The 21,113-nt window shown below is 47.1% G+C and overlaps 1 protein-coding gene across 3 annotated transcripts in view; it reads left to right on the forward strand.

The window, feature by feature from the left end:
• PEMT (phosphatidylethanolamine N-methyltransferase) overlaps window positions 1-21,113 on the forward strand; it is an 80,459-nt gene that overhangs the window by 36,292 nt on the left and 23,054 nt on the right. For 2 of the 3 annotated variants that reach the window (XM_014520120.2, XM_025204579.1), the window contains 2 exons: window positions 3,874-3,989; window positions 15,238-15,383. In XM_014520120.2, the coding sequence (XP_014375606.2) occupies window positions 3,874-3,989; window positions 15,238-15,383 (262 nt within the window). Of the gene's footprint in view, window positions 1-3,873; window positions 3,990-4,483; window positions 4,917-15,237; window positions 15,384-21,113 lie in introns of those variants that run through there. The other variant, XM_025204580.1, reaches the window with a different exon arrangement.

Consider the following 21,113-nt stretch of genomic DNA (forward strand, 5'->3'; position numbering starts at 1 on the left):
GGGAACTGTGCTCTAAGTCTGTCTCTGACCCAGACTTTTAGTACAATCCTTAGACAGGTAACTAGGCCCCGTATTGACTCATTTTTTTCCAGTCTGTAAGAATAAATTAGAAATACTTGCCTTCTCATTCAGATGCCACAAAATTTAATTATTGGGTCAAAATCTGAAACTCTGCTTATGTGAAAGAGTTAACGCAGCTGAGAATTTCTCATTGATTCTCTTTGAGATCTGTCTCTCCACTTCAGCCATGCCTGTCCCTGGGGTATCGGCAGCAGAGATGCTGTGGAAGTGCCATTACTTGAATAATACTAAATTACGCCAGCATCACTGCAAATTCACTCTTGTGGCCTGTGTTTATTTTGCTGCAACATCGTCAAGCTCCAGCCCTGCGATGTAGCATCCCGTCCCCCAGTGCAATGGGAAGGGGCCAGAGGACTGTCATGGGCTCAGTCAGTTCTTCTGGGTTACTTTTTATAGAAGATATCAGGGTTGGAAGAATGGCTTGAAAGGAAAGAGTCCAACCCAGTTGGGTGCTGGCTGGGGGTGAGATCAAGGTCTTCCCTTCAGCACTCCCTCAAAGAGGAACCTGGCTGGGGTCAAGGACTGACTGGAAATCCCTAAAGGGACCTGGGACCATGCTTGTAGATGCTGCTTCTCGGATGGATGTCAAGAGGTCGGTCCCCTGCTTGACATCCACAGCTAAAAAAAAATTGCAAACCAAAACCCTATTCTTCTTCACGCCTAACCAGGGACTCGGTAACGGTCCGTTGCAAACCCAGCACCAGGCAGCTTCTGACTGTTTTCTTCTCGGCTCTATATAAACACGTGAGGAAACACTGTCCTTGTCTTGAAGAGCTCAAAATCCACTTGAAAGACATTCGCTCTCAGCCAGAATTAATCAAAGGTGCATAGATTTATTTATTATTTTAAGGACAGCTCTAATCGCCCAGGAGGCAGTGCTGGCCCTGATGTCCTGGCATTCCCATGCAGAAAGGAGGGTCTGGTGTCTGAACTAGAAAGCTATCTCTTGCTGAGCAAAGCACTCCGGAGATGCTTTATGAAGCTCCTAGCTCTAGCTTCCAATCACAATTGAAATGACTGCCACCAGAATTATCCGCAGGGAAAGTATCTGCATTAGGACATTTGCATAAATCACTGGCATGTGGCTTCGTTACCCTCCCCTTCCTTCCTCCGTGACTCAACCCCCTGGTGCAGTCACTTTTGATTGTAAAAAGGTGTCAGCTCATCCTGCATTGTTTCTCTCCTTTCACGGCTGCCAAACAGCAGCTCCTGTTTTAGCAGCCGCATGATGCAGTCTGCTTTAAATTAGATTTAAAGCGTGGTCTATTTATACCGGCAAGAAGAAGGCTACAAATCTGCTGTCTGTCATGGGGCGGGTTTCTGATTTTGGGGGCAGGCATTGCATAAGTAACTGAATCATTTTGGGAGCCTGTGAAATTGGTGCCCTGCTTATCAGAGACCTTGCATCTCTTTGCCTAGGGGAAACCCATGTCACTCTCAACAGGTCTCACTTGGTGCGGGTGGATCAGCCTGAGAAAAGACATTGCCTGCAAAGTCACCTTTCCCTGCTCGCTGCTGCTAATCAAACTAAGCAGTTATCAAATGCATTTAAACAGATGGGACTGTAATACATATGCAGGGTGGGTTATATACAGCCCTGGTGTTACCGGATAAGACATCACTGCAGTGAAGGGAAGGACATTCAGGTGAGTTTGGCCCTGTATGTTCTGTCGATTTTGGTACATCTGTTTCCACCTCCCGCCTCCGCACACTTCTACCTCGAGATCATTGAACCGGGGGGGCTGATGCCAATGCGATATGTGGGCCTGATCCAACGCCTGTTAGTTACTTGGCCGAGAAAAGCAGAAGCTGAGAAAGGACGTGAATTTTCTTTACAAATGCCAGGGAGGGAAAAGAGCTGTTTAAGTTTAAGTTAGCATGTCAACACTTAGTTTTAAAGGAAAACTAGGTGTTGACATGCTATGAATTAATTTAGTCTGGCAGCGAGGAGGGAGCTTGTTAGAGGAGTGAAGTTCTGGAACAGGTGAAACGTAAGACGTGGGAGCAAAGAGGCAGACTAGTGTTAGAACGGGGCTCGGTAAGTGTATGGGTAAGACTATGTGGTGTGGTTACCTGCAATAGCTGGGACAAGATTCACGAGCTCCTCAGGAGTGTGCAAGGCTGGAAGGGATCCCCTAGGAGAAATTCCAGTTGGTTTCAGAGGAGGATGAATCAGGCCCTGTGCATTTAGCAGTGTTCCCGGCAACTCAAATGGCTTTCTAAAGTATGGACACATGATTGAGCAAGGTAAGCTCGCGTGTGAGCTCTCAGTGTATTGGCTACTCCGTGGCACCTGCATGCGTGGCTGTTCATTGCCTGTTCATACATGTGAAGTTGCTCACCCCAGTTTTGCTGAAGAGTGTGCACATGGGCATTAAAGCCTCTGAAACTCTGTGTTGCTACAGGGTGAGCTGAGGTGTGGAGTTATTTCTGAGCCCGTGTGCTTAGATTAGTGGTTCTCAACCTTTTTAGATTCTGGGTTGACCTTGTGAATGACGTCGGCCTATTTAACAGTGCTAACATTACGTGGCACTCCACAGCTCCCCTAAAAGGGTCTCACAGCACCCCAGGGTACCACTACACCCTGGCTGAGAATTACTGGCTTAGGTTGGAAGGGTTTGGGACAGCGATCTTGTCCTCTCTGGTTTCTCTACAACAAAACAATGCATTTATGCTAGTTCAGAGCTCATCCTCTGTTTGGATTTGCAAACAGAAAACAGAGCGCTAGACCAGATGTTAACAGATTATTCTGTCATTATATGCGTGTGAGAGAGAGAGAGAATATACAATTTACTAAAAAAGACCCTTCTGTGTAACAGTTTCGGCAGCTCTGGATAATGACAAACCAGGAGAACAGACAAGGCCGCAGTGGTTAACACTGCACAACCAGGACAAACGCACTGTACTTGCGGGAAGGGTACCAAGCAGATTTATCTGAAGCAGCTCTCTTATAAAGGAAGGTAAAGTTTCACAGGACTCTTTGATAAAATATGTGGCTCAGTCCTGAGATCCCTGGACTCCATCTTGAAGCACTTTGCAAAAGATGGACCTTGGAGGTAACATGTCAACAGAGCCAGGCCTAATCCAGAGCCCAGTGAAGTCTTTAAGAAGGGTCCTGCTGACTTCAGTAGACGTCAGAACACAATCTTAGCGAGGAGCTGGGATTGAGTTGGTTGCTTTACAAGCTTTGTTGGCCAGGTGCGCTTGCCTCTATGTAGCGTGAGGTAGGTATTTGTCAGGGCACGTGTGCATGGGAGCTTCTCTTCTCTCCAGGGGAGCATGTCATTTGAGAGGCCTGGAGCTTGCATTTTGGAATGGCTTCCAAAGTATAAATAAAGTCTGGGGACAGGCCAGGGTTTTTTTCAGTACATTGGGCTGTACCAGAGCAAGAAAACTGGGGAAGTGGAAGAATCCGTGTGTACAGAGCTCTAGGAAAAAAGGAATTTCTCTAGTTCGGTATTTTCCCCTCCCTACAACACAGTAGAATCTGACCTAATATATTGAGCCTCTGAAGGCTGTCCATTCCTGCCTTCACTGGGGATGAGTCTTTCATGATCTAACCTGATGGAAAGACCAGTGCATGAATAGGTGTCCCAAGAGCTTCCCAAAAACTAGAGCTTGGAAGGTCTGGTTAAGCCAACTCCATTCAGTGTTTGCTGCTCCATCCCGGTTGATTCCCCAGCTGACGGTATGCACGTTGTACTTGGCTCCTGTAAAGAAACCTGGGTCTTTTTCGGCACCAGCATGAACGTGTGTCTCCCTGCTCAGCATTCTTCTCTTTCGTCCTTGTAGGTAGCAAGATGGGAACACAGAACCAGAGCGCTCAGCAGGGTCTTTGGCTCTCCCTACACTGCGTGCTACTGCCTGGGGTTGATCATCCTGCTGCTTAACTTCGTACGGAGCCATTGGTAAGGACCTCACTCTTGTGTTACCTGTGGGAGATCAACTGCTTGTGACTGTGGAAACTGGGGCTGTCTCTCTCATGCCAACAGTCTTTCAAACCAGTGATGCAGGTCAGGCCACATCAGCCAAATTTGGGAGACAGTCCCATCCCATTTTGGCTGCAACTGAAGCAAAGGATGAGATGTGGAGGGGGAAGCCAGAGGAGAAAGCAAAACTCTTTCCATTTGCAAGGCAGGAGCGGTGGGGAGTGTGCAGGGAAAGCAGGAGTGCTGCGAGTGATCTCTTTTAATGGCATCCAGCTTTTCCTGTTTTGCCTTCCTGTTCTCCACAAAAAGCAGCTGATCCAGTTGGGAGGGTGCTAGCCTGGCTTTGTGAAATGTGGGTTAAATTTCATGCCCTGTGTCCCTTTGGGCACGTTATTTAAGCGCCTAAATCCCTTTGAGAATCTGGGCCGAGCTCCCATTGAAACTAAAACTAAAGTGTTTTGTTTTTTTTCAAGGTCAGCAGCCACCACTGCGACCATCTGGGCTGATCTCAGAGACGCTGCTCTCCAGTGCTCTCCTCTGACATCAGTAGAAGTCAGGCACCTAAGTACCTGGGAGGATCTGGGTCCTGGCATCTCTCTGCTTCTGTTCCCCTTCAAAAATGGGGTGAATGGCCCTGTCCTACCTCACAGAGGTGTTGTGAGGATAAACACACTAAAGATTGCGCTCTGGGCCGCTGATAGTGGGGCTCTATCTCACTGCTTCTAAGACATTGCATAATCTCTAATCACACAGCGTTTTAATGTTGAGATATTACAGTAAATTGGGCCCATAAAAGAGACACTTAACTGTATAAACAGCATGTCATGAGACACCTAATTGAAAACAACCAACTTGTATTAAGAAAATAAAAGTCGCTTCATACTGGGTGAGCTGTTAATTTGAGAGGAGAGGGCATGATCAGGCCATTGGCAGCAGGGAGGTTTTCACTTTTGGTTGCTGGTTTGAATCCAGGCTGAGTCATTAGTGACTTAAAGCTATTTATATGCGGTTGTGGAAAGTGGTGTTGGAAGCAGGACTGTCCGTTGGCTAAAACAGCAGATGGGGCATCAGGAGGATCTGGTTCTCTTCCCAGCTCTGCCTCTCGTGCTGTCTGACAATTGAAAAGTATATCACTTCTCTGTATATCTATCTGTGTAAAAGAGAAGGAGGAAAAGCCCTCTGCAAGGGAGGAACTTGTCTTTGGTGTTTGAAAAGCATCTGGTATGGGTGTGTTTGTGTGTCTACATCCTAAACAATAACATCATCCTCAAGCGTGGAAGAAGGGCATGAGGCATCAGGGTCAGAGGTGCCCGCAAACCTAGCTGGCCATACTGGACTAGCACACCAGTTTTCTGTAGCCAGTACTCGCAAGAGAATGACGTGGCTACCACTGCAGCCAGCCACCTCAGACTGGGTGGTGGGATACCCATATACAGCTGGGCTGATTGAAGCTGACCATCAGCACAAGTCTTGAGAAAGGCCCTGAACCTAGGATTCTTCTGTTCTAGTCACTGTATTTCCTGCTCCAGTTTCACCAGCTGCAGAGTGGGTCAGTGGTCTATCAAAATGGACAGCGGCCCATATGGCAATGATCTCTGATAAAATGGACACTGAGGCTGGGGCTTCAAAGGGGCCTATGACTGCTCAGTGTCCAAAGCTGCCTTTGAAAATGTCCTGTGCTCTCTCTCTTGTAGGTATTTCTATAGCCCCCATCCCCATCATGCCTGTATGTTTCTCAGTCTTTAATGCAGTTACTTCTCCAGTGCTCTTACAAGGGAGGGCATTGTTATTAAAGCCATTTCATAGACAGGGAGCTGAGGCACAGTGGGATGCAGTGAACTACCTAGCATCACACACTGACACAACAGGGACCTGACCCCAAATGTCCTGCATCCTGTACTGGTGCACTAACCACTGGACAATCCTTTCTCTTTGGCAACATCAGCTGGAAAGTCAAAGAATAGCCTGGAGACTTGGATACCTACTCAACCACGGAGATAATCCCTAAATTTAGAGCCGAGGTCTATATGGTGGTGTCTTGTTCCTGTTCCCTGGCCAGCGGATGTGCATTTCTAGAGATTGCTGATATGTCATCTTTCACCAGCAGGTCTTCATTTGGGTTTGGTTTTACTTTAGTTTTGAATTCTCCATTGGAAGGAGGTAGTAAAAGCAGAATTACTTTGTCTCCTGTTCTGAGACTTAGTGATCAATGTCAGCAGCCATTAAGTGTCTAATTTCCTGACTCTGTCTCTCTCTCTCGATGATTTCCCTCGATTGATTGCACACTGAGATGACTGGAGGGTCGTCTTCAGAATTTTTGGCCTAGTACAGAGCATGTATTACAGCACTTGTGGGCATTTTTTCCCCCTGAGGGAGCCGAGGAAACGAAACTCAGCATGCATTTCAAATGTTACAGCATTTCCTGCATAGAAGAGCAGGGATTATGTGTGCACTTGGCAGGCAAGCTGCTTAAACTTATCTAAGATCTGCCTAGGTAATGCCTATGTTAGCAAATAATATAGCACTGGTGATGTACTGTACATTATGGAAATAACGTCCTTAAGTGTTCTCAGTGGCCAGCGTAACAGTGTTGTCCTGCAGAAAGCTTCCTCAGTGTCAACAATTTGGCTATGATCTGATAACCGTGGCTTACTCTCTCTGCAGCACTGTAATTAAAGATGGGCCTGAACTGTTGTCCCAGATGCAGTTATGTCAGGGTCAGAGTTATTGTATTGTCAGAACTCCAGATAATTTCCATGGCATAAAACTCTCAGGTTAGAATTTGTAAATGCTTCTCATCAGATTTTACTTCTTAGAAGTGACACCGACAGTTACCCCCGCCCTGTGTTCGTCGTGACCATTGCACACTACTGGAAGTCCTGGAGGAGGGCTCAGGATTTGTTTAGTCCGTAATTTAATTTTTGGCCATGCAGAGTGGCTTGTGTGATCTGCTTGTGACTCATGGATGGGTGTGTATTTGGATTTCACAGCTCAGCTTACTGCCAGTGGGTGTGGTTTTTGGGGTACACAAAAACCCATCCAGGTGAAATAGTCTGTGTTTTCGGAGTCTCTGCCAGCCTCTAAACCTGTAACCATGGCAGAGAAGAGTGAAGCAATGCACCTGAGGTCACACAGCAGATCAGTGGCAGAGCCAAAATTATCACCCTGTTTTCAAGGGCCACCAACCAAGTGCATGCTCAGTGGCTTGCGCTGGAACTCAGAAAGCCCAATCCTCTTTGCTTCTCAAGCTGGCCAAGTTTTGAGTGTGGCTTGGTTTGTTGCCTCTGTATTTAGTTGTGCTGAAACAGGTTCAAGTGGTCCTTGGCTGTTTCAAGAGGTACTCTGAGTACCACATCCATAAGCATGAGCGGGAAGAGCCATGGCTTCAGAATGGTAGCAGAGGTTGCAAATGGACCTTGAGAGCCATCAGTTCCTCCAAATGCACCTGCGAAAGGGGAGGCCATCCTCACGCTGCAGGTTTGGCATGGTTACAGCGAGGCCCCTGTTGTAAACGCCGACCTTTGTTTGTTTGCCCAAGCTCCGATAAGTCGGGAGGGCCCGCAGTATGTACTCCCATCCCCTACATGTTCGTAGATCCTCGTTCTAAAGTACAGAGCGTGGACGGCTAAAGAACAACGAACATGTAAGGTGAAAACGTAAGCGCTGCCCAGTTGCTTAATGCAGACGCGGAAATTTCGGCATCTGATTAGGTCAGGAAAGCACCTTGGAAACTGTCTCACAATCCTACTTGCTTTTTTTCCGTGTTTGAGTTGCATCTGATTCTGGATTAAATCAAGTTTTCACTTCCCAGCCCCGCAGAACCAATTGAAGTGACCAAGAGCAAGCTGTGTCTTACGAATGCAACAAAGTGGGGGGAGGCTGGTTCCTAATCTGGAATTTTAATAGTCTTGGAGATGCAGGCGGTGAGGGATGATGAGCAAAAAGACCATCTCTTGAGATTTTCCCCCACCTCCTCCTCCTCCTCCCCTCCATCCCCAGATGCACCCACTTGAGACTGCAGTGCTGGCTGCAGCTTTCCTCTGTGGTTTGAGGCTGCGTCGTGCACAAGAATGACGTGAGCACATCACAGAATGTAAATATTTCTACTTAGTGTGTTTTTGATCATCACTGCTTTTATCAGAAGACTCCAAAGCCACAGGGAGGGGCCAAGGAGAGATTTTGAGAATTAATTTTCAGCATGGAGGGGGGAAAGGACTAGGGGTTCAAATCCGTACAGCTTGCTAGCTTGTCCTCCACTCTTGGGAATGTTTTTGTTGCCTTGAACTTGCCCTCCCAGCCTGTGCCACAACAGCTCTGTCTGACTTCAACTTTGTTCCGCGTGAGTATCTTGGGTGTAAAGATATTGCGGTCGTTAGATGATTAAATGCTTCCTATCTGCAAAGTTTTCTTTATCAAGCACATTTCGTAGACTTGGCTCCAGAATGGCCTCGGCCCAAAGGAACTGCTCAGCAAACTACGTAAGAGGACTGGCTGTAATGGCTTTTGTGCGGTTGTTGTTCCCGGTACACTGAAATTCTTCCTGATCAAAGTTCTTTGCCTCTTGCAGAGCCTCTCGTATCTCTGCTTGAAGAAAAAAAAAAAGGAAAATCTGATCTATTACTGTTTGGCTGCTCCAGGCTTTGGGGTAATTATCTGAGAAATGTCTCATTCAACTAATCTTATTCTCCTCTTAATTTATGGCTGATGACTTTGCAGTGCTGTAGATGAATTGTTGACATTGTCCCCATGCATGCACTTGATACAGTCTTTCCTGAATGCTACCACCTGATCTGGTTTTATTTTCTCATTTGGCAATGTTCTTTGAAAGAGTATGTTCAAGTCCCAGTTATTTCCCTGGGTTTCTCTTCCCTACTGTTCCTGCAGGTAAAATATGGTCTTGCTGGGCTTGGGAGAGGTGGGGAGCATGCTTATAGGTTTCTGCTAGAGTAGCACCTGGAGAATGAAGTCCTTGAACTGCATGAGATAGGAAGCGTGACCGAAGATCAGCAAAGCCGTGACACCAAAGATTAGCAAAGCCATGAGACTGCCCCTCTGCACTGGGCTGTCAACAAACAGGGTGAACAAACTATTGAAAATCAAAGAAATATTTTTCCTGGATGATTCCTCATAGGAATTAGAGGAGGCAGTAGAAATGTGGGCTCAGATTTCCAAAAGTCCCCTAAGGGTTTGAGACCCTGTATCCATCCATCCACTTTAATTAACTCCTTTGCATTTTAATGAGAACAATATCTCCACCCATCCACCAGGCAGCTCTGAAAATCCCAGTGGTCAGTTGTCCGGCTGCTGGTGACCCTGCCGGTCTGATAGTCTTTCTTCATCCAGCACGGGGTTCCAGGCAGGAGGATTTGTGTGGAGAATCACTTCACATTTTAACTACAAATGTTTGTGTTCCAGAGCAAGGGATATTTCCAATGTGGCCTTTGCCATATCCTAACAGCAGTGCTTCATGTTCAGAAGAAACCCCCCAAATTCATCTCCTAGATGCTGCCTGCCTGGGGTCGCCAGCAGCAGAGAGAGTCTGTTTTAGACAGGAAAGGAGGTTGCCTGTTATTCATCGACATGTTTGAGAATTGGTATTTGCGTCTTTGTCTAGCAAGCGCAGCACATAATAAGCCTAGAATAAACAGTCTGCAATAGTACATGGATCGGAGCTCCTGACATAACAGGTGGCAGGATCCTCAGCTGGTGGAAATCAGTGCTGCTTTGTGGACACTGAATGGGTTTGGGAGACTCGGGGATCCAGCCCCAAACCCCTCTTGTAGACTTGCTTTTGCAAGCCTCAAATTGAAAATAAGAAGCAAATAAGCATTAAGGCAGGAGGTGCGAGTTTTACGTCCTTTCTTGTGAAGAGGCCAACAGGCAACGATTCTAGTGTGGTCTGAAAAAAAAAAATGCAAACCTCATCCCCTCCCTGATGTATGCTTTGAATGGTCTGATAGAAACTCAAAGCAAACCTGAAGTTGCTCTATGTGGTCTCACACCAACCCGTTCCCCCTCTCCAGTCCCTGCCTTTTCCTGCCAGATGTCTTAGAAATGGAGCAAGGATGTGGAGCTGGGAAGAGAAGACATTAACGGTTACACACTGACCTAAATAACATGCAAACAGATGCTGTGGGAAAAGCAAAGTCATTATGGGTGAAAGAAGCTGTGAAGGAAATGACTGACATAACAGTTGTTGATGATGTTGGCAGGAAGAAACCTTTTTTTTTTCAAAAAAAAATACCAAGTACTTTTATTGTGACGCCGCCGGTCGTAATGTTTGTTGCTGGTGAATTATTGGGTGTTCTTTCACAATCGCCCCTTTGGACCAATAGGAACGGCTGCTCCCAGTTCAATTATCCCTGGGTAATGGGCTTGCTCTGTGAATAACTGACTGTCGGTGGTAATATGATTACAGCAGTGTCCCCATTTATTGCACCTAATCCTTCAACCAAAGAAGTAGATAATTTTCACTGTGATACTTGCGCTACTGCTGAGACTTTTTTTAGCCCTTAAAATTCATGCTCAGGCCCATAGAATTAGCCCCTGGTGATCGACTGTCACCTACACTCTGTCTTCCCGTTCCCAGTTCTTTCATAACTGGCTTTTTAATGTGAGAAGCAGGGTTTCTTTGGTAATATCTTGCTTCCCACATATTCCCTGGACCATTCTGGCTACAACAGGACTGTGAATCTACTGCAGTGGGCTTTCTCCATGTCACGCCTCTGAGTTAGCAGCTCCGATGTAAAGCAAGTGAGATTATACTCACGCAGTGACCTGGCCTTCTAGATGGGGCGCATGAGATCCAAGGAAATGTGCAGGCAGAAGTGCTGCTGTATGAAGTTACTACCCCTCAAGCAGGCCTGGAAGCTTTGGCCAGAGCAAAGCACAGCTGCTTGTTTAGCTGGTGCAACGCCACATCTGGAGCATCACATCGCAGCCGTGCTCCAGAGTCTCAGCTGGCTTCCACAACGTGTCTGCTTGCAATTCAAGGTGCCGGTGGGAGCGACAGGGGGTGTTGAGAGCCCTTCTTTCAAAAAATCAGCTCCTCAATTTCCATGTTGCGAATGTGAATTTGGGAACCTGGGCAAACAAAGTTCTTTGAGTAAATCTGATATCTTTTATTAGACCAACTCAAATTCACCCCAAGAACTTTGTCTACCTATGTCCTTAGACCCACACAGCTACAACCTACACCCCTGTAATTTAGGAACCTGGATTTTGATTTCCATTCTTGGAAATCTTGTTCTTAGCTACTTCCATACCTAGCCTGGGTTATTTCCTGAAACCTGTAGGAAAAATCTAGCTGTCCAGTCAGCCCTAATACAATTGTATTTTATTACTGTGTCTTCATACCCCTTTAGAGGCAGGTTTTAAACGCATTCCCACCTTCATGTCTTATTTATTTTCCTCAGTGGTTTCACTCCAATTTTGTTGTTTTATTTCCAGCCCATTTAGTTTGGCTCATAAAGTTAATATCACCTGCACAGCAACAGGTGTATCATTATAGTGACCTCATCTCCATTTTAGGAACAGGTGAGGAAAACAAAGCCTCTCGCATTGGATTGTAATGAAAAAAGGCCACGTGTAACATCCTGGAGAAACATGCTGATCAGCACTGTTAGTTCATTCTTGGTGTGGCCTGTCCAGGCCAATGTCATCTTTCTGGAAATAGCTTTCCTAAGGTTTTAGTTCTGTACCTTCATGTTCGTACTGTTTGAAGCGGTCAAATCATCCTTCTCCCACCTCCCTCTGTCTTTGTGACAGCCACCCCTGGCTGATGCCTTGGGGACTGAACCTCTGACTTTCGGGGCATAAAAGGCGGAGAGGTTTTATGTCCTCTCCATCCCTCTGTCCACCTATATGCTACAGGGAGATGCTTGTAACCTGAAGGCCATTGGATTTGCAGCTAGAAGGGGCAGAGGAGTCCTATTGATAATGCATGTCGATGCTTTAAATACTTGACTCGCGTTTCTTTGTTTGACATCGCAGTCGTGGCTTGGGAAAATACAATTTAGCAGGTAGAAATGGAGGATCAGATGGTTGAAATGCTCCTTGTGCACCATCTGCAAGTCCTTTCTAAGCCATTGGTCTGTGGATGGTCACTTGATATCCACTGGGATAGACCAGAGACCAACTCTTGAGTGACGGTGCACCCAAGGCAGGTGTGGCTGGTAGAGCCTGGAGTGGATATTTTGGAGCTATGCAGAGAAGAAGGTCAATGCAGACCTCACCGCCAAGATGCAATGCAAAACTCATCTATGGGCAGGGGCTTTCCTTTGATAAGAGATGCTGCTAAGTGGCGCAGTGACAAAATGGCCTTCTTCAGGTGATGCAGCAGTACCACAGAGAATGGAGTTCCTTTGTCAGCACTCCTTGCTGTAGATGCATGGATATCATCATGGTGATGGGCACATTGGAAATACCCACCATTGATAGGGAGACATCTGGGCATCTAGGCTTCCATACACATATTTTGAGGTGCTCTGTGAAGGGGGGCATGCCCAACGCTATCTTCACTGGACAGCCGTTCCTCCCTGATGTAGAAGGACATTCCTAGCCTGAGGTTCACCTGCTTTGTATTTGGAATGGATTTAAAGGCTTTGGATGGAGCATGGCAGTGTCTCTTCTTAGGACACGGTATGACAATAGACTACTGCTTGCCCAGAACAGTCATAACAAAGCATGTGACACTGGGGCCTGTGTTAAAAGGGTCATTTTAATGATCAACCTACTGCCTTGCTTTCTTCCTTGTTGAGCGGGGTCGGCTGATCCGTCACCTACAGAAGGGTGATGTGCGATAAGGTTGACTTCTGGCTGCCAAGGTTATGTTACAGGTACAGCAATAATTGGAGCTGCTGAAAACTGTGTTGATTGTCATGGCACTGGGTAGGAAATGCTCAGAGGGTTTATTTACCCATTGTGAAAAACGCCTGCATTCATCACGTATGGTGCAAATAGAGATTCTGTTTGGGGAGATATACAACATGACTCCAGGGAAAGACAGGCCATTATCGCAGTGCAAACACATCCCTCGAGCTGCAAGCTGAACACCAGGGGAATCGAATGAGACATGCTGATTAGGGTAATTAATGTTTGCCTGAGTATCCAGGCATGAAAGCAAAGGCTGGGATGGCTGGAAGAGGAGGCTGAGGGAGGGGAAGACCGTGCCAAAATAAGCCTCTCTGCATGCTGGTGGCAGATACTTGGGCTTCGTTCTTAGTGACCTGCTTTCTCTGCTATCAGGCACGTTCTGGGCTCGTTGGACTCTGAAGCCGTGCAGGGTAAATCAGAGGCACCACAGGGCTGTGTTAGCCTGGGCTCCATTCCCCATGAGCCCAGAGCATTCAGTGCAGCACGTTTTGCTGCACCTCTGCCTTGCCCCCAAGCCACCCCTTACACAGGGAGACCGGGAGTGAGGTCTGTAGAGCCTTTCCACCACCTCTGCTCTGGCTATGGAGGCCTCCTATATAGGAGGAACCTTCCTGGGGGTCTTTCTACCCCCTCGGAGACCCTGTCCCTTGGCATAACAAGATTTTACAAACATCCCTGAGACAAGAGTCCTGAAGCCTGCCGTGGGGACCCCTTTCGGATGCTGAGTACCCTTTTGCTAAAGCAGTGTTGAGGGTGTGTGATGTCCAAGTGGGAGGTGAAACAGCAGCAGCTGGTCTCTGCTATGGGTTTTTTCCCCTCTTTGCGTCCTCATCTCGCTCTGAAATGCATGCAGTTTGCATGGGGCTGGTTCTGCCTACTTGGGCCTGGTCTGACCCTGGCTACCCCTGGGGTCACCCCTGGCTTCCCCCCCAGCCTGGACCAACTACAGCTGCCACATGTCTGGCTGACTCGACCTGCCTAGCCACTTCCCAGTGCAGCTGAAGTCAGTAGGAGTTCTTCAATAGACTTTGGTTAGGCATTTTGAACGCACACTTTTCCCTGGGCATGAGTGTAAAGACAATACCACCTGTGCTGGCTTCTGTTAGACCTGTTCCCTTCCATGCCACGTATCCAGCAGGTGCAAACTGTTTGACCCAGCAAGTCACAAACCAGGCTGAGATGTTGGCTTTTTTTTTTGTATGTATGATTTGCCGACATTCTCCTGCTAGTACTGCTACTTCCCCCTGAGTCTGAGAAACCCTGCCTTTTCCATGCCTTTGAAACCTACATTTCCATTCTCTTCTGTGCCAGTGCAAAGGATAGAAACCTGCAGCTTTCATATAAGTGAAAAAATGATCCTCCAGTACTTGAGTGACTCCAGGAGCTGGGCTTTGAACACACCAAACACTGCAGTATTCAAAGTAAAATCACAGAAGGTAGCAATGCTCTTAGCATGTTAGAGAGCAAAGGAAAAAAATTGGACTCCGTCCACTCAAGGGAATTGGGGCTATGCAGAAACTTAATTAAGATTAGAGTCCCACTCAGACTGGATAGAACATTATCTAAGGGATTCCGATTATTATTTGGACCAAAGATGTGTGAGGCCTATTAAAAACCTTTAGTTAACTTTAATTTAATTAAATGTCAGTGTTCATGATGATCGTTATAAAGGCCTTTTAGAAAGCGTCTCACGTGGCAGTGACTTCTTCAGAAAGAATGTGCACCAATCAGCAAGACCTGCTACCCTTTCTCTGTGCTCAAAGTTGTTTTGAAGTGTGTGTGTCTAGTACTTTTCCCTCATCAGTTCTGATCTTCCTCCCAAATTCCTACTCTCAGGCTTCAGAGGTGAATCATTCCAGGCACGTGTCCAACATGTAAAAATATTTGGTTTAGCGTGTGGGGGGAGAGGGAAAGGGACAAGATAACCCAGCAGATCTTTCCCAACACTCGGCTTCTGTGCTTCGGGTTTTGCAGCCTCAAGCACTTTATATGGACAAGGCTGCTGCCCTCTCCCAGAAGGGCCTGGGTGTGATAAAACGTGCTTTGAAGAATGGAAGAACTGCTTTTAAACATTCAGTGGAGAAACGTCAATATTTTTAGCCCCATGCCCTGGGTTCCAAGTAGGAGTAACTGCATCAGTCACTGCCCTGGCACTTTGCTTTTCTCAGGAAATAATCAGAACAACTGAGGAGCCATCATCTCAGATTAGCTCTGGAGAATAAAAACAGATTCTGAATCTTCCTACCCAATTTCTTTCTCATGTTCCAGCCTCTGAACCCCAGATCTCCCATAAAGATGCTCATAAAGGTATTAATATGATGCTTCAATTACAGATCCCTTTTCTTTCCCACAGTTTCACACAAGCGATGAAGAGCCAACCAAAGCTGGAAGATTTGGATTCCCTTTTTTCCTACTGTGTGGGCTTGGTCCTCCTGGGAATAGGAACCTTGTTTGTCCTCTCCAGTTTCTTGGCATTGGGATTCATCGGGACTTTCTTAGGTAAGGCTGCCATTGTCATTGGCTGCAGTGCAAGGTTTTCTTGTGGCGTGTGCCCTAGGCAGGCCAGGAATTTCAAGGTAACTACTGACTCGTAGTAACTTAGTGGTTCAGTGTTCCCTGAAGGGGATTCCCAGGATTTGGATTTCTTTTAAGAGGTCTCTGGTGGGACAGCAGAAATAAAGCCACTCAGGATCACAAGCTCTCTCGACTATTTTGGGTGTAACAGCCAGGCAGGGCGCACACGAGATGAGTTTCAAAAGGACCTATGGTGACGGAGGTGGCTGCATCTCACTGAGTTTCAATGAGACTGAGGCTCCTAAGTCTCTGAAACACCTTTGAAAAAATGGCCCGCGTTCAGAAAGAATCGGTTTCCAGGAATTCAGCTTTCCAGATCAGCAAGGCTACCTAACAGGACCAACACGACTTTGCAAACCCGATCAACCATCTGTCCCTCTCCCTCCCTACACGTTTCCTTCAAAGCAGTAGGAGAGGAGAGGCATTGTTTTAAAGGAGCCTTTAGGAACAAAGACATTTAAAATGTGGGGAAAAATAGCATTGACTCAGACAAAGCCACTCTGACTGAAATTAGCCTCCTGAGCTTCCTTCAGGGTCCTCCACATAAAAGCAGTCCTTTATGTTCTGTTTAGTTAATTAAGAATGTGGCTTCTAAATCCCCTCGCATAGAGAGCAGAACAATCCTAGCAGACAAAGCAGTGATGTGCAGTAATCCTCTGCCTATTGCTCCCGGAGAGGTATTGGCCTTGGGCCTCTCCCGCAACATGGCAGCCAGTGCTTTGTCCTGGAAAATCTGTTCTTCTACTGTCATTTCTCACAGCTGGACAAGACTCTTATTCTCATTGTCAAGGAGCTTGCTCTGGACTGTTGGTTGCATTTCCCTCCCTGTGCAGCAGCATTTAAGTGGTAGAAGAAATGACTCATGCATTTAGTTTGTTCAGTTGGTGAGTAAAACTCTTTAGCCTCTGTCTGCATGGAAGGCGTTATGTAAATCTGAGATCTATACCATTATCATCCTTCCCTCCTTCTGCCTCTCTCTTTTCTATGAATAAGAGCAGCATAGAGGTCTCATGTAGTATTTCCTTGTCTTTCTCTGTTGCTGCGTATCAGAGTTACTCTTGGATTTACAGTTATCGAGGCTTGATGTCACTGGATGTTTTCTCTCACCGAGTTGTTAGCTCAGTGATGTTTTTAATGTGGTTTTATGGGAGTTTTTAGTTCTACTGAACTTTTTATAGAGCATATTTTATATAATGTTTTGCACAGTACGTGTACCTGCTACAGCACGTATATAGGTGGGTCTGTGGCTGTAGAAAGTACCAAAGTACTGAAGATAGAATTTTCCCCAGCAACTTCAAAATCCAAATCCCATCTGAAAGGCACCTGTGAAAGTCCCATGCTGAGATCCCAGCTTTGGATTCATGCCACACACAACCCCCAGTCAACCCAGCCATAAATGGGTATCTGGTCATTCAGGTTGAGGGGGTCAAGACAGTTGCCCCTGAGGATAGCTACATCACTCCTTGGTGTGTTGATGTCTATAGGAACCACTGTGCCCAAAACAGGCTAACCTTATGGGGCGCTAAGCATGGGAGGACCTATGGCCTTTTTGATGTACAAATTATTCAGGCTTATTCTTAGGTAATGCACAAGGGTGGGAAAATCTGTGCCGACCTTCTCTCCAGAGTCAGTACATCCATTACAGTGCTATGGTCCAGTCCTTCCCTCAGTTCTCCCAGAGCAGCCCCATCCCCACTGACGTCAAAGACCATAGGAAGAAGGGGTGGTTGCAAGGGTGATGACAGAGAGAGCTCTGAAAGTGTCCATGGATGCTTTTAGGTTGATGTATATAATAAATGATCTGTTATCTGTATTGCCAGAGTACCTAGGAGCCCAAGTCATGGACCAGATTCCTGTTGCACTAGGCACTGGACAAATACAGAACAAAAAGGACAGTCCTGCCCTCAGCTGCTTGCAGTCAAAGTAAAATGCACTTCCGCCCCAGGGGGGCTGGCATCTCAGCTGGACCTCACTATGCATATGCAGCAGCTCAACAGTGGATGAAGCAGGAGCTCAGGTCTCTGCCCACCCAGCATTAATATTAAGTTCAGTGGGAGCCCACACACTGATTCAAGTTCACCAGGCATTTGTTTCCTTTGCAGTTTTCACGGGTCAGTTCATTGCCACTTAAATTCATCCATGGCCATCTAAATAGTCTGACCTCACTTCCTGGTGGGTGGATGCGTGGAGAGAATCCCTTTCTCCAGCAGCCGCTGGCTCAGATAGTAATAATCTTGTCTTTATTGCGCTTTTGATCTGAGCCTTTAATCAACATGCTTTACAAACCTAATTAAATTAATCCTTGCAGCATTGCTCCTGCAGGAGACAGTGAGGGAATTCTCATTACTGCTTTGCAACTGGAGACAGAGGCACAGAGGGATGTATTGAGTTGCCGAAGGTCTTGCTACCAGCGATGGAAGCCAGGAGTCCCAAAGGCATGCTCTGGCCTTGAGTCTGTGCCTCCATGCTCCTTGACGGGCCTCATCCTTATGGTCCCTCTTTCACCCACGCAACACCGATCCCACCTGTTTTTGTCAATCAACTGTCTTGTGTGGTTGTAGCTCTTCTGCCACCATCTCTGTTTCCAGAAAGGAAAAATCCGGTTGTCCCCTGGCATCTTCAGAAGCAGGGACTAAGTCATGGTGGCCTCTCCTCCTGGAGGCCCAGGCACCTGGTGGGGAAATTGAAGCTGAGAAAGGCTCAGCCACTGGGTGTCAGTTTTGTGTGCAGATTGGTTGAGCGTTGTCTCCAAGTGGAGCCAGGTCTGCACTGTTTACGTAAAGCCTGATTCATCGCTGACTACAAGGATCCTTTGGACTTGAGTTTCCAATGAAAAGCAAACAAGTGAGTCAGGTTGAGCGTAAATGCAGAGTGACTCTGCTCCCCTCAATGCTGTGAAGAGAGCTCTCTCCCGGTGGCTCTCATCTTCCTCTGCCTGCAGGTGAAACAGTGCAGCCAAAAAAACCCCCACACAGGTAGGGAAGATTTATCCATGCTGATGGCTAGCCTAGCCCGAACATTACATAATCAAGCTTTGTGCAATCAGGATAGCATCCCTGCCATGCGTGCTCTCCACCGAAACCGGTGGAGAATGGATGCCTTCAATATTTCCACAAATTTATCATGACTCAACACCAACAAAACCAAATGAAAATCCTCTCTGCAGAATGAAGCTGCTGTGCCTGGTGACCTCCTTTGGTCTTGAAGAAAAACTTGAGCTGTGGGCATCTATTGCTCCTTGGAGAAAGGAATGGAGTGAATTCCCTAGTGGGATTTTTTTTTAATCCCCTTCTGTAGACAGAGGCTACATGGAGCAGGCTAGAACAAAGCCATCACATCACTTAACTTCTACCAATAGCCTGCGTGAGAGGGAAGCTTGGGAGAGCTGCCAAAATAGCTGGCATTTGATTCAACCCATCCCTTCACCTCCTACAAGAGTGAGGGGGCCATATGCCTATCTGGTGAAGGAGCTGGACAGACCAAGAAGATAGCTGCTCACCCAGCCATTAGATTTCCCACGAAGTAATACACTTCGCATTTTCTAGCAATTGCAAAGGACTTTGCCTTTTGCGCATAGGCTGAGCTGTCTGGTTGGAGCACCGTGAGTCACTCTTCCTAAATGCGTTTTTTCTGTGCCACCCAATTTCCCGCACAGCAGTCTTGGTTCCAGCCCCTATTTTGCAGTGGCTGGGCATGTTCACTTGGGCTCATGCCGCTTCATTTTCTTTCTCCAGTGGAGAATAATCCTTCTCAGCAGTCGGCAAGGCCCGCTCTCCAGCATTTCCTTTCCTCATTGTGCCTTCACAATTGGAGCAATTCAGAAAGTGCTAAGCGCTTGCTGGAATTCTGGTTTAATGCTTGTTAGCAATGCAAGTCAGAAAATAGGGCAAACGCTATAGCGGTTAATAGTTGCCTTGAAAGAGGTAATGAGGTTTTTCAGGGTGGGGAGGGACAAAACCCTTTGGAGTCCATCTGTCTCGCAACGGTCCATTATTCCTCCCAGCAAAGGAAGCAGTGACCAAGACATCAGGTAAATCTGACTGGACCAAACTCTGTTTCCTGGGTTGCATTGAAACTTATTAGTCTCTACAGCGAAGCAGTGGTGGGGATTTTGACAGCTAGAGCCAAGGCAGTTTGAAGAGAAAGCTGGCATAGTATATTGCAGGGTTCACTATGCACTGAGATCCAAAGACCTCCTGCTTCAGTATCCACTTGATACATCCCCAGCAGGGATGTATAGCTTGGGTTCGTGCAGAAATAGCAGCCAGTGGCTCAGTGCAAGGTTCTAGATACCAACCTCCCCCCTCTTTAAGAAGGGGCTATTCCCTTTTTTGGGAGCTTGAGACCCACCTAGTGCTTAGAGCTTCGTAGCGACACTCAGTACAGGGATAGATTTCAGCTTCTGTGATAGAAGCACTATCAGTGATGTGCATTCACAAGGCCCCAGGGTTTGCTTAGGATGTTTATGTAAAGTTTCACCCATCCCCTTTGGTTGGAAATGTTAGCAGATCATATAGTCCTGGAGATTTCTGCTCTGCCCTAGAGTCTACTGGGATGGCAAGACTGCTAAGTTAGCTCCTTTGCTGGAACTGTGTTGCTTTTAGCCTGAAGCACAACCCCTCCCTACCTCCAAAGAAAACAAAAAAGCCATTAGCTTAGCTACCAGAACAACAGACCAGACTGACTTTAGACCTCAAAGATCTCACAAACATTTCCATGAGGCCAGCCGCCAGCTCAGCATTACAAGGTCTCGGACCCCAAACCCAGTTTACGTTGGAGTCACCCTCGATCGTACCCTGTCATACAAAGAACGCACCATGAAGACAAAAGCAAAGGTGAGCGCTCGGAACAGCATTGTGTATACCCTCGCCAACTCGAAATGAGGAGCTAGCCACTCAAACATCCAAACTGCTGCTCTGCCTCTCAGCTTCTCCTCAGCTGAGCATGCATGCCCTGTATGGCAGAGATCTGTACATGCTAAGTGCCTTGACCCCATCCTGAATGATAGCTGCTGATGCATCACAGGATATCTGAAGCCTACCAGTCTAAACCGTGTGTACCTGCTGGCTGGCATCGCTCCGCCTGACATCAAAAAAGCAGTGGCCAGCAGGATAGAACAATTGAGGCAAACTGAAGATGTGAGATGCGCTAACGTGGATGGGTCGGTATCGACCTGGAAGGGTGTGGGCAGTGGGGTCCCGCAGGGCTCGGTCCTTGGGCTGATACTCTTCAATATCTTCATCAGCGACTTGGACTTTCTGTCCAAGTTTGCGGATGACACAAAACTGTGGGGAGAAGTGGACACGCTGGAGGGCAGGAACAACTACAAGCAGACCTGGACAGGCTGGACAAGGGGGCAGAAAACAACAGAATGCAATTCAACAAGGAGAAATGCAAAGTGCTGCACCTAGGGAGGAAAAATGTCCAGCACACCTACAGCCTAGGAAATGACCTGCTGGGTGGCACGGAAGCGGAAAGGGATGTTGGAGTCCTAGTGGACTCCAAGATAAACATGAGTCAGCAGTGTGACGAAGCCATCAGAAAAGCCAATGGCACTTTATCGTGCATCAGCAGATGCATGACGAACAGATCCAAGGAGGTGATACTTCCCCTCTATCGGGCGCTGGTCAGACCGCAGTTGGAGTACTGCGTGCA

Source organism: Alligator sinensis, unplaced genomic scaffold, assembly GCF_000455745.1.
Source record: "Alligator sinensis unplaced genomic scaffold, ASM45574v1 scaffold402_1, whole genome shotgun sequence".
Lineage (NCBI taxonomy): Eukaryota > Metazoa > Chordata > Crocodylia > Alligatoridae > Alligator > Alligator sinensis.